This window comes from Drosophila santomea, chromosome X (assembly GCF_016746245.2).
Source record: "Drosophila santomea strain STO CAGO 1482 chromosome X, Prin_Dsan_1.1, whole genome shotgun sequence".
Lineage (NCBI taxonomy): Eukaryota > Metazoa > Arthropoda > Insecta > Diptera > Drosophilidae > Drosophila > Drosophila santomea.
Genome location: NC_053021.2, coordinates 3604874 through 3619189, shown reverse-complemented (window position 1 = coordinate 3619189; position 14316 = coordinate 3604874). Strand labels below are relative to the sequence as shown.

At 41.3% G+C, this 14316-nt stretch overlaps 1 protein-coding gene across 6 annotated transcripts in view; it reads left to right on the top strand.

Annotated features, from left to right (window-relative positions):
• Nucleotides 1–302: 302 nt before the first annotated feature.
• The window catches only part of LOC120454995 (neurobeachin), a 159126-nt gene continuing 145112 nt past the window's right edge, over nucleotides 303–14316 (top strand). Inside the window, exon 1 of one of the 6 annotated variants that reach the window (XM_039640797.2) lies at nucleotides 303–686. In XM_039640797.2, the coding sequence (XP_039496731.1) occupies nucleotides 528–686 (159 nt within the window). In that variant the 5' untranslated portion in view covers nucleotides 303–527. The remainder of the gene's footprint in view (nucleotides 687–14316) is intronic. The other 5 variants (XM_039640798.2, XM_039640801.2, XM_039640804.2 and 2 more) reach the window with 5 other exon arrangements.

The following is a 14316-nucleotide window of genomic DNA, read 5'->3' as shown; positions in this document are numbered from 1 at the left end:
GCCCCACAACAACAAAAACAACAACAACGACTGCAACTGCAACAACAGCAAATGAAAATTGGAAAAGTGCAGCAACGCAAATGATGCGCATATGAAAAAAGAAGAGAAAATCAAAATAGCAAAAAGAAATCCAGCCAAAAAAAAGAAATTAAATATTAATTTTTTCCTCCCCTCCAATTGCCTGGCAATATCTAATTGTTTATATATATATATATATTTATATATATAGCATTACCATCGTCATATATAGTAATTATATATGTAATTGTATTATATATTTGTGTATCTGTGTGTGTATTTTCGTGTGCATTCCATCCATTAATTCTATAACTTAATCTATATATAAAAAAAAAAACAAAAAATACAAAAAAAAAACCGAAAAAAACCAAAACAACCAAAACAAACGACAAACTAAATCGCATGTGAAACGCGTGAAACAAATAAATAAATATTACAATTTACAATTTGCAATTTAAACAACATAACAACACAAACATAACAATCTGAACCACAAACCGTGCACCAAAATGGCGGACATCATGCGTCCGCCGTACAGTGAGATCAAACGGCCGGACGAAATCGTCAGAATGACAACCGCCGACAATCTCAAGTTCGCCGTCCTCATCGGCCTCATCGAGGTTGGCCAGGTGACCAACCGGGAGGTGGTCAACACCGTGCTGCATTTGGTAAGTGCCACATTCTTAACTCGATAGATACTCATACACGATTGCGATATTTCCGATATTTTCGATTAATTACTTTTTAACGCCGCTTGCCGGCGTTACGTAATACGCTGTTTGCTATCTTATCAAGTTGATAGTCAAAATTCAGCGAATTAGCCAGCGTATTTATAGCACATTGTTCTGCAAGTGAAATGCGGTAACAAGGGTCATTGCTTTTGTGGGTCACAACATTGAGGCGAGATCAAAATAGTGATTCGGCCAAACACTTTGTACAAAACTAGTTTAATAGTTCAAGCACATGGCTAATGGGTTTTTCATATGGGGATCAGAACAAAGTGCAATATTAAAAAATATTCGAAATAAAATAAAGCATAATTTGCGCATTAAACACCCATTAACAAATGGAACATATTTAAATCACTTAAAGCTCGTCATCGATTTATAAAATAAATAGCATTGAAATTATTATTCATGCAGGCCAATGCAAGTCATACAATGCAACAAAAAAACAAAAAAAAAAAAAAAACCAAATGCAGTTTAATTACATTCAGGTGTTGCAATGTTGCGTAAATAAAATTAAAATCTAATTATATAAAGGCAAACAACATTCCGCCGCATTTAATTTGGTTGCAAACTTAAAGAGCCGACAATTAAAACGAAAGAAGTGCAGAAAATCTCGACAGCAATTTAACTCTCTGTTTAGAAAGTAATTTTCCTTCACACACAGCAAGACAGACTTTTGCCCCATTCCCATTTGCAGGAAAATTAACATTTCCAGCAAGCCGCAAATGCAAAGGAGCAGAGCGGGGGTGGCGGGGCGGTTGTGTGGATGGTGAGTGTGGGGTGTGTGGGTGTGTGGGTGGTTCTGGAGGTCGTTGTGAATGTGGGTGAAATTATAAGAAGTATGCCAAAAATCTCGCCCAACTTGTGGGACTGTGATTAGGATCGAAAGACTGGGGACTAAGACAATGTATATGCCACTTGTCCTCTTCACATCCTGGCATTTTCCCACCAAAAATTTTCCAAACCTCCTCGCGTGTTTTCACATCCCCCAGACACATTATTATTATAATATATTAAAATTTCTGAAGCTTAATGAAAACACGACACCGTCGCTCATCATTACCGCTCATTTTTGTGTACTCAGTCCCCCCGCGTGAAAATGAAAATGAAAATGAGAAAAACCCAACATCAACCAAACAGTCACCGCCAGGTGGCGCTGCCGCTGAGTCGAAAAAGTTATCCGAGTTTCGGGCAAAAAAAGAAAAAGTAAATAAATACAATAAGAAAAACAGCACCTTCATCCAATGGAGAGGCCACTTTTTTTCGGCGTCGAAGAATCTTTCTACGTTCTACTAGAAAAAATATCTTAAATTCCTTTTTCTTTAATTTGTGTTTCGGGGCACCAGTACTGAGCCGACTAAATTAATCAAATGCGTTGTTTGTTAATGAATGTGTTAATGATTTCTCTATTATTTTTAATAAATTTCCGAGATTGCGTGTTTTTTAAAAGTGCAAAAAGGATGTGGAAGTTGCCAGCGAAATGAGGAAATCCAGGCGCCAAAAGGGGTAGTGAAACTGTGAGAGGGGGCTAGTTAGCTGGATGGGCGGTTGGTGGGTGGTGGGTAATAAGAAATTGAAAAGAAATTTAATTGAAGTTCGTCATCCGCTCAGCAGCGGCGAAGTCGTCGTCCTCGTCGTCGTTTTCATCGCACTCGAATAGCCTGAGATAAGATAAGCGGCAAACACCGGCAGATAAATTGTAGATACAGGCAGGTACACAGGTGCACACACCCATATAGCAAAAGCGGAATGGAAATGTGTGCCAAGTGGGGGAATCATATATGTATGTACATACAAGTGTATGTGCGAAGGTGTGTGGGTACATTTATATGGCACGATCTGATAAGCGTGTAAAAATGCGTTGACGTGTTCCAATGCCAGCTGCAGACTCGAAAAACTCTGGCCGCCCAAAAAATGTTCCACAACGATAATAAAATCAAAAGCAAAACCAAAAAAAAAACCAAAAGATGAAACGTTAGAAAAAAAAGCAAAAGACATCCCGTCGTATCCGGAATAAAAATCAATAGAAACAGCGTGGTCGATTAATGATTATGGATACGATGATATTAATGGGATGGCAGGTATTGATATACTAGATGGGCATACAGCAGAAATATGGATATGGATATGAATAGGTGCGATTGGCGCAGGTGAGGTAGGACTCGGAATGGCTAATGGATGCCCTCTTATCGGCGGCGATAACGGGCTAATGGATGGCCACAAATTTAGGGAGTTTCATGATGTTCACGCTTGTAGCTGGCTAAAATGGAGATAAAGTCGGGAATAGCTGGGTTTTCAAAATCTCGAATGCAAAGGTGTCTCAAGCACTATGTAGACGGGTCCAAAGCACTGGACATAAACTTGATTGATTTTGAAGCCACGAGCTTAGCTATAACTCGGCGGATTCCCCTTTTTACGAACGAAACCAATCCGAACGGAGCTCAACTCATTTGGCTCACTTGAGGGTCACTCGCCATGTTGGCTTAATCGGTCATTGGGCTTGTTATACGGCTCAATTATGCCCGTTTTGCCATGTGGCGCATTTGCCTGTGGCCCTCTGGTCCTGTGGCCCTCTGGCCCTCTGTCTGTTACACTCGACAGTGGCTGCATCCCCTTTTCGGCCATGGGCGTTGTGCCATCCCTCCGTACAAAGCCAGTGGCCACCCACTATCCACTAGCACCCAGCCACTCTGTGGAATCCGGAGTTTCAGAAGGCCTTCTGTTGGTGTCACGTGCAGCAGAGGCAAAAAGCCTTTAATCGATTTCTCATTCTCATTCTCATTCTCGTGCCCGTTCTCGTTTTCGTTCTCGTTCTCGTTTTCATTCTGGTTTTCCCTCCTGTGCTGGAAAAGTAATCGTTTGATGCAAATCGCCTCTTGTTTAGCCCCTAAAAATAAAAGTAGGTATTTTCCTGCATTACAGCCCAATGGCGAAATGCATAAAATGTATAACGATTCGGTTGTGTTTTTAACCAATGTTTTATACTCGTTGCGCGTTTTAATTACTTTTTATTTGGGTTGGAAAACACTTTCCGGAAATTAAATTAGAATGTTACAAACTGGGGAAGGTCGCACAGTTGTTGTTTTTCCTTTTTTTTTTTTCGCAATTTTTGCGAGAATAACGAAACAGTTAATAAATTGATTAAAATGTTTTGGCAACAAATTTAATGAAAAGCAATGGTTGTAACCATGTTTTTGCCAACCAGACGATTATATTTATTATCTTTAGTGCCGTGCGTAAATTCACCATCTGAAAATTTGTTTCACAAATATTATCTAGCTAAATATTTGCACACATTCGTTTCACAATCAGTATTTCGCTTCTTCACAGTTTAGTTGGTGGGGACTCCCCCAACCCCACCCCTCTGTTTATCTTGTTCTATATATTTTCCCCCTTTTTGCTGTTTTTTTTTTTCGTTTTGTTCTTTTTGTTTAGTTCCCTCTTCACCTTTCCATATAATTTTCTGGCTGATAAAGTCGTTCGGCACGAAGGAAAAAGGTGGAAAAAGAAGGAGAAGAAATGAGGGTTCTACTAAATAATGTACGAACATACTTTGCTACTTTTACTTAATTTAATTAACGGCCTGGGAAACGACAACAACAATAGCAATAGCACTAGCACCAGTAGCAATAGCAGTAGCAGTAGCAATAGCAGTAGCAACATGACTTTGACGTCGACGCCTGTCAGCTGTTCAAGTGTCAGAGAGGAAACAATGAAAATAGGCTTTATATTGTTGGCATCCTGATGAAGGACACCGCCGTCGCCAGACGAGAGGGGGTGGTTTTAGCGGGGGGCGGGGGCAGGAGTGGCTGAGTGGGTGCTTTTGGCGGCCGCAAGCGACACGGCGAGAAAACACTAGCAAGCTGCAGGATATTTTTGAAATATTCCTCATCAGAATAAGAATGAAAATTATCTTAAGGCAGCAAAGGATACAGTGTTTTGGGATTTAATATTTGTATTATTATTACTATATAACTAGTGGGTTTTTTTTTTGCTGTTTCTGAATAAAAAGTGGAGAGCGAGCGAGGAAAGTGAAATGAGGAACAAAGGGCGAGAGAGAGCGAAATGAAAAACTTGCCTAGACAACGTGTGGCATGCAAGTGGGTGGGTGGGTGAATTTTCGGCTGAGCAGGGGGCCACTTTGCACCCCCTCTCTCTCTCTCTTAGCCTCCCCCCTGCCCGCGCTTATCAGCCAAACGAAATGAAACGTCACGAACTTCTTCTTCTTCAGCTGCTTCAGTTGCTGTTGCTGGTGAAAACGAAACGTTAACGTTAATACAAAAACAAACACAGGGATGGGCGGCTCGCCCTTTCTCTCCCTTTCTCTCTATCTATCTATCTCTCTCTCTCTCTCTCTCGCCCTGCCACCCCTGCAGCCCAGCGACTATCTTTCTCCCGCTGCCCGTCTCGCTCTCTCCTTCAACCCTAAATGGAAAATTAAACAACAACAAAACGCGACAAGAGACGGCGCCACCGTGTCCTGTGTTTTGCGTTTGCCTTTGCCATTGCTTTTTCCTTTGCTTTTTCCTTTTGGCCAACTGCTTCTGCTTCCTCCCCCACCACCCCACCCTTTACTCGCCATTTTTGGCCCTTTCTGGAAGGAAATCGAATGGTTTTGGGGCTGCCTTCGCGTACTTTCGCCTGCAGCAGCACCTACATATAGCAAAAACAACACAAGCACCTGCACTGTGGTCAAAAAATCAAAGAAAGAAACAATTTAAAATGATATATAAGAATATATGTACATACATATAAAACTTAATCCTATATGAACGTATAAAAGCGCTTTAAAAACTAAATTACAAATCTGGAAAATCAGATTTAAATGAAAATAAAATTGTAATATTTAGAGCTAAAGTTTGTACAACCGTTTGTGACCGAATGTCAGCTTAACTTTAAAGCTGTCTTTTAAAGAGTTTAGAAAAATGTTTTAAAAAAATGTTAAAAAGCATGTAGAATCTACGCATTTCTAAAAAACGAATGTGCAAGCTGTGTGTGGAGATTTATAAGCGCAAATCCCCGCTTATTTCCCACTGCGGCCGTCGCATTTAGGATTCACATCCAGTTGGAAAACGTGGCCACCGAAGGAGTTTCACCGACAGGGGTGAACAGCACAAAGGAGGGGCGGGCGTCCAAGTGTGTGCGTGTGTGCGTGTGTGCGTGGGAGTGTCGGGGGCGGAATTTTAATGGGTGGAGGAGGGAAAAAGGGGGTTGGTTGGTTGGTTGGGTGGCGCGCCAAAACGAAGACACGACAACCACAAGAGATTTAACGACCAATAAAGAACAACGCAATGTTATTTAAGGACAAGTCTACGACTGAAGGGATTCTCGCATGCGCCCGCCGCATTACGCGTGACGCGTTACGTGGGCACGCAGAGTCGGGAAAATCTAGGTACGGGTCCGGTATCCGGGCCTGGGCGGTACAACCACGGACTACGGACTACGGGCCCCGTATTCCGGATCACGGACGTATTATGTGTAACCGGTAGCCATTTCAACGGCTCGACCATCCGGTGTTGATGCCCTTGCCTTTGCGGGTATAGTGCATTTGAAGACTCGTTTGGCATGGCCCACATATCACTATATTTAACATACAAGTTCTAAACTTATTTTTTATTAAAACTAAATGTATAAAAACTATAGAATAAATACTATTTATCTCTTTGGCATAACTAACTATCTATTACTTTTGAGTCCGGTTATACAACTCTTCAAGAGTATCCCCACAGTCGGTCATCTGATCTGATATTCCAATCCTTAACTGTGTTTCGCTCTGTTGCTGTGCGTAGGTGGGGAAGGGGGTGGCAAGGTTAGGAGGAGGGTGGCATGGGTGCTTGAATCGGAGGCGTGACACATTTATGGGCACATTTTGTAACGCAACGTGGCAAGCTGATGAAAACTTCTGCGGCAGCAACTGTGGAACTTCATTAACGTCATTATCAGTGTGTGGCTCACTTCGCCAGTTTGTGCAAGCGAAAGACTAGAAGAGAAGTGGTGGGAAATCGTGGAAAAGCAGGGGGTGGGGGCTAGGGGGGGGGAGGGGTGTCGACCCACAATAACACACCCTGCACCACCGGCTGCATCCCCTGGTAAATAATGCCCAACGCCACTTGGCCTCTTGGCCACATGGCCACATGGTCATTTGGCCACTTGGCAGTGGTCACATTTGTTGTTCGCCTGCTCCGCATAACGTTCGATTCCAAAGGAATCCATATGTTTTTGGCACTTTGATATAAATAATTTGCCACGTTATTTATCGCTGTTTTATAACTTGAAATTTTACATGCAAGGGGGGGTGTGTGGTACTTTTACAGCAACGATTCTTTGTAGATTCTCCGGCTAATCAAGTTTAGTCTGTGCTGGGAAACTTTATATGAAGCGACCGAAATGTGTTGCCTCTTCAGATTTTAATAACATTTTCAAGAATGGCAAACACAAAGGGGGCGGCAAATTACTACGTTGACGACAACAAATGCTGAACCCAAAGAAAAAAAAGAAAGGAAAAAAAAACAAAAAAAAGAAGGAGCTGTGAAAAAAGCAGCAAGTGAAACGACGAAGAAAAATCAATAAAATTCAATAGGAGGCAAACGGTTTTATGGTCGCTTCGGGTGGCTATATTAGTGATAAAGCTGACGGTAGTGGCGGCAAAAATCTTTTTTAATTTTTTGCCACTGCGCCGTTGTTTTGCCTTTCCCGCCCACATCTTACGCACTTCCTCCTCGCCTCACTCTTTATTTATTTATATGGCATGTATTAAATGGGAAGCCTGATCCCTGGGCGTTGTTTTTTTTTTTATTCGGGCATTTCGGAGGTGGTCCACACAGTCCACAGTCCGCTGTCGCCTGCTTATTTATGTATGTTACTCTGATGGGCGGAAGAAAAGTGGGCGGGTTCTCGATAATGGAAACCGTGGACAGCAGTCCGAAATCGGATTAACATCTGCTTGAAACTGGATGTGTTGAAATTTATCTGACTTGACCCTTAAATGTTGCATTTAACCGTGTCTGAGTTCACCTCATGATTATGTCATGGTGTTCTTGTCTCATTTAAATTCTTAAGAATTTGCAACTTGAGGTTATTTTATAGCTTGGCTTCAGTCAACTCAAAAAGATCGAGTGTTTTATCTGTTTCAGCATTGAAGATGGAGGGCATGTCCACGTTTTGTTTGCAACTTAAATTCCTGACGGGGTCAACAGCTCTACGTGGACCAATCTCCGTTTCCCTTGGCTTTTTTGCGTTAATCTGCCTGTCAGCGAATCCTTTTCGCCCATCCGCCAATTTTCGCAAGGGTTCTCGTGAGGCGATCCTGTGTAACCTTAACCGTAACCGTAACCGAAACCAAAACCGAAGGAGAAACAGATGCAGATACAGATACAGATAGATATACAGATACAGATAGATATACAGATACAGAGCAGCCGAACCATCCACGTTGGTCGTATTCCCGTGTTTATTTGTATTTTGTTTTTATTATTTTATTCAAGAGGTGCCCCCAACTCGCCTCTGGAGAGACTTCTGCAGGACACTTTGCGGAATCCTTGGGCTGCCAAGTACGAAGAGGAATCGTTTGCGATTATGTAATTGACGGCATGGGATTGAAAACTACTGAAGCGTGCCCGTTTCTGTTGATTTAATTATTGCAGGCAAACGCTGAGAATTATGGGAAATGTGAGGAAACGTAGTTCGAGCACTAACATTCATTCTATATATTTAGTATTCAAGGGGGTGTGTGTGTGAAAAGTTTGTCTTACTTAGATAAGTTTGTTTGCTGTCAAACAAATTTTCAACTTATTAAAGACTTAATACGCTCTTCAACTCAACTTAATAATCGCTCAACTTTGTTGCAAGTTTAAATATCACACACTAGATGTCAATTGGTAGCCGGGGGTAATGGAAATCCATCCTGTGCGCCACTTAATTGATTCTATAATACTTTCCGATGACTGCACTGCACAACTGTCCAAGGACACTTGGATATTTATGTATCTAAGTGTACATATATATGTCGTATATTATGTATGTATAACGCAGTAGGTCCTGCGTCTAATGGCGATTTTTTCTTTTCTCTTGCCCGTCTCTTGATGGCTTTTCAAATAAAATGCAAACATAAGTGCGAACCGGGCCGGCGGTTGAGTGCAAATAAAAGCGAAAATCTTGCCAATTGAGTTGAACAGATTCTCTTTTTCTTTAGCGCACCAGCTTTCGAAAAATAAATGCTGCAGGATGTTTTTTGGGTAGTGGATGGTTGGGTAGAACCCACAGGGGAGCTGTGACTCGGCGGATTTTGGCCATTTGCGTTTAGCCAGAATTGCGTTGTCAGGATTTAATGATGACACGAGCCGACAACTCGGAGGAGATACAGAAAATGTGTAAATCTTTAATGAAATCTGCTCGGCATTCTGCGATATATTATACAATATCATTATTTTTATTTATGATGATAATATTATGATAATACTATTATTATTTGTATATGTATGTTTCTTCTTGACGCTTCTCCTATTTATTTCCTCACGTTTTTTTTATTTTGCTTTCAACGTTTCTTTTTCTCACTGCACTGCGGACATTTTCATTTTGTTGCCATCTCGCAGCAGCAAGGCAAATCGAATCAATCATCAAATCAGCGGGGTGGGGGGCTCTGCTTTTCCACCGCCCCTCTCTGTCTCTTTCTCTTTCATATTTTTCCCCAGCTTTTTCCATTTCCTTCGCCAAGTGCAGAATGTTGCATGCATAAATGAATGACATATATTTCACATCTTCTCACCGCTCCCTCAAAAGAAAAGTGGTAGAGGAAAACGTTAACATTTTCTGCCATCCTCCGTTTATTTTTTTTATTTGCGGGCGAAAAAAGCGGTTGGAGGCCAATCAATATGTTTGCACGGCGAAGTGGGAATAAAATGCGATTGCACTGCAACAGTTTTTAGGTACAGCGAATGAGAAAAATGTTTGTAGCGAACAAGTCTCGTTAAATTTATGGCTTTCCAAATGTTTGTCACAATGCTCGGGTAAAATGAACAGGGAAATGAAACAGGCAAATAGGAAACAAAAGCAGAGCAACAACAAATAAAGTAATAATATTATGTAGAATTCAAAATATATATAATATATATATAAGACACAACCGCAAAACATTTGCGATAGAAGTTATCAAGGAATTCCCTTGAAAATTAAAAAACATGTCATTTGCCGCCAATCCACCCACTTGTTAGTGAGTCCTTTGCCCTTTGGCCGCCCCTCATATTGCCGTGTAATGTGATTCATAATTTATATAACTTTAATAAACAACATTAATATGCGAATTATGACAAGCCAGGGGACTGACAGCAACCCACTAGCGCTCTCCACCCTTTTTTTCTTTCTTGTTTCTGTTTTTTTTTTGTGTTTGCCACTGGTAGCCAGGACATGCCGCAAGGACATTGTACGCCCACATAGTTGTGGCCTGCCCGCCAACGCCAGCTGGACACAAAAACATACAAGAAATACATATACATATGTATATGTATGTATTAATAGGGGAAGAACAAATATACTGAAAATGAAATGAAATGACAAAAACTCGACAACACTTTTGGGATAACATTGTAAATTTTATTATAGCCCATAGAAAGGATTGTCCGGGGAATTGAAGGGTGGGGCTGGGCGAAAGGACCCTCAAAAGGGATTTTGGTAGCGCAAAAACATAACTAATTTGTTGCGGAGCAAAATCAAATGTGAGTGCCGTCTGTGTGGCACACATTATATAAATTAATTCACTGGATCCCGAGCTTATTCGGGGATTACGATGGATAAATGAAGGGCATAACAAGTGGAGTAAGGTAGACAGACAATTTGTCAGGAAAGTTATGGGATAACTAGCAAACCAAAAGTATGCATTGGCTTAAACCATATTAATTGCTCAGTAGTTGTACAATGTTCTATTGTGTAAAGCACAAGTTGCCCATTCATTTGTTTCATGTTTCATATTTGCAGTTGATAACGATTTTCTCATATTTGACTATTTGCCTGCATTTTGTTACCTGCACTCGGTTGTCTCAATCGAAATTCCCCCAGTCAGATAGCCTATCCCCCGCAAATACCTGCCATTTGACTTTGTCAGCTTCCCTGCAGTGCCACAGTGGAAGTCAGTCGACTTTGAGCTCTCTGTGCGTTCTAATAATATCAAAATAAACCCGACAGAAAGTCGTGTTCAATAGCCACCCGCAGTGTGTCCCCTGTTCTGCTGGTCAAAATGCAACTACACGTAGCAAAATGTTCGAGGACATCTAATATATAATATGAAATCCATAATAATGTTTTGAAACTTGGTTTGTAACTTGCTTTGACATCATTGTATAGGATGTCTAAAAGTATGCAGTAAAATAAATATCGCCTTCTTTCGAAATAAATACTTTAAGGCATCTTTGACAGTTACTTTTTCTTTCTGTGTATGGCTGAAAGCTAGCTGTCACACACACACACACACACACACACGCACACACACACGGGGGGTTATGTACATTCCTTGACAATCAATATATCCGCTGCATGTGCACATCCGTTTGCCAGAACACAACAGCAACATCGCATCGGCAGGAGATGGCGATGGAGCTGGAGCTGGAGTCGGAGTTGGAGCAAAATTCAGGAGCAACCAGCTAGCTACATGGACAAAGGAAAGGTGTGCTGCCAGTGCCATTGTTTGTTTGCCATGTCCGACCATCCTGCCATCCTGCCATTTGACCATCCCGCCTTCCTGCTGGGATGGCTGGAAACCCAACTCAACCCAACCCAACCTATCCACCTATCATCCAACTGCCCAACTGCCCAACTGCCCATCTGTCCCTTTGTCCATCAGGTTTCGCCTCGCGGGGCTGCTCCTCTTCGTTGACCCAACATTGCCGCCATGTTTTGTGGTTGCAAATGGCTGCGTCGGTCGACCAACAGAAAGGAATGGCAAAATAAATAACCAATTTCAATATGAGACAGCGATGAGTGCGTGATGCGATATGAATAACTTGGCTAACTAATGTGTTGTGAAAAACAACTATTCGTAATTTATGATTGGCTTTCCTGAAACAAATACCATGCTTTGATTTCAGAGTAGTGAATTATACAAGTTATGTTTTTGAGTTGAGTTTTTCCACACCCATTTTTCACATTGATTAACTGAAAGTTTCTTTCCCCTTTAGCACGTTTCATTACCAAACTTCTATTTAATTGTTTAGATAGCTGCAATTTGGCTGCCATCGCCCGTTTTCGTTCGAAACTGTTTGCCGGGCTGGGTGTGTTATAGTTAACCCTTGCTGTCCAACTTATTTGCGCCTGGATCAGTCCCTTTGTCCCGTGTAGCCAGTTAGTTGGCTCAACGCCTATCCATTGTTGTGGTAAGCCACTCCCCCATGCTTCTTTTTTATTCTAGTTTTCTTTTTGTTGTGTTTGTTGTGTTTACCCAGCTGTTGGCTTGTGAAAAAGTGTCGCATTTAAATGGCTTTCATGGCTGCATATCGTTGGTAATTTAATTATTTTATTAATTGCATTTAATCATTTTGGCCAGCTTTTGTGCATAAGTGTGACTGCTGCTCGAAACTTGCAACGAAAATATTTGTTTCGCCAAAAAGTTCACCATCACCACACCAACACCCACGAACACCCACGAACACCCACGAACACCCACCACCACCACCATCATCACCATCGTCATCATGACCAGGAGCAGTTCGCGCTTTTCTTCGCCCTCCAACAATGTTAATTACGAACTTTCGAGTTGGACACAGAACTAAAACAAATTACATGAGCGTCGTCGACTGCCAAAAGGGGGGGCTCTGCTGCTGTGGCATTGCGAAAACGGTGGGCGGTGTTAAACTGACAGCAGCTGTTCGTCGACAAGAGGGTACAAGAAATAAAAATTATGTTCGCACACACATATATCTATCGAGAAGAAGTAGTCAGGAGTTGAAGTTTTGAACACCCATCTTAATATGTGGAAATTATTAAGAAATAAAAGTTCTCAATTTAAGATGCGAGGATGTTGTGTCAAACTTATTTATAAACAATAACCAACAGGTACGTTGCTATAGACTTGCTCTCTTGCTGGCAAAAAGTTGTATTTGTTATTAACTACTTTGCTCGTAATTAGGCAATAGTTGCTTTTCTATTAATTATTAATTACCCACCAAAGTCTGTTGAGGATGTCCGCTAACTGTTGCTAACTTTGGGGCAACATTGTTGCATAGTTTGCGGAGCTGTTGCTGCCCCCACCCCCGCACCCGTTCCATTCCCCTTGCCACCGCACTTAGTTTTAAGTGGTGCATGTGTTGGCCATTGTTGGCCATTGTTGCCTGTTTGCCGTTGCTCGTTGTTGTCCAGAGTTTGTCAATTATGTGCCTAAGTAGTTGCTGCTCTGGTAATCATGTTCGACACGCCCCCATTTTGGGGGCGTTGGCTACATGCAGCACCTTCGATTGTTGTTATTATTGCTGTTTATATTGTTCCCGGCTTGGTAATTGATCTAATTGATGAACTGCCAGGTCTTGGATTGTGTATTGTGTATTGTGTATTGTGTACTGTTTGCTGAGATCGTTGTTCAACGACTTGCAGTATAAGTACGAGTATGTAGCATGTAGCTTGCACGTTAATGATACAGAAACATATGGGAAATTATGATTAAATGTGTTCGGAGAATAATGGTTTCATTATATCTGAATATTTGCAATTCTCTAAATATAATATCTAAACATATAGGGTGAAAAAAGAACTAGTATACCAGTTGTATTTTGGAATGATTTATAACCCTAATAAATGCCAGAAAATACGAGTATAGATGGGTTTTTTATACAAAAGCCCTCATATTCATAATGGGCGAAATGACAAATCCGTGACTGAACTCTTGCGCAACTTTAACCCACAATGCAACTTTTGCCCAAGGATGTGATGTGATGTCCTCCATCTTTCATCCTCTCATCCATATCTTTCTCGTTTCGCTTTCGCTGCTAAACTTTGTGGGCGCGCTGGTTTATTTGCTCTGTATGCCTTTGTTCCCTGCTTTTCTGCTTTTTCTGCTTTGGCGCACTTAAAAAGCAATTTACTCTAATTACATTAAGTAGAAACAGCGGCCAACTTGTGCGTGTGTCAATAAACAAACGGTGAAAGTACTCAAATATACTATATATACTACATAGATACGTAAGGCTCTTCCTCTTCTCCTTGCCTGCAGGAAAAATTGCGAGTTTTGCGAGGGGGTTGGCAGGGGGAAAAAAATATTGCGCTTTTAGACCATAATTACCTGAGAAGTTTCTTCCTCTTGCCGGTCACTTCCGTTGTGCCTTTTGTCCCTCCGGGAATCTGTCATTTCCTCCTGTTACTTATTTTTATATATTTTTTTTTTATTTGCACTCCCTCCCCTCTTCATTATTACGCATTATTATTACTCGACCGCCGCATCTTTTTCTTCTGTTGTTTGGGCTTTCTTTTGTTTTCAGTAAATAAATCAGCGTTGCCCAAGTTACTTTTTCACACACACACACACTTATAAACACAAAAAAAAAAAAAAAAAATGTGGAATTGAATAGAGGAGATTCTGGTGGCAGGATCTCCC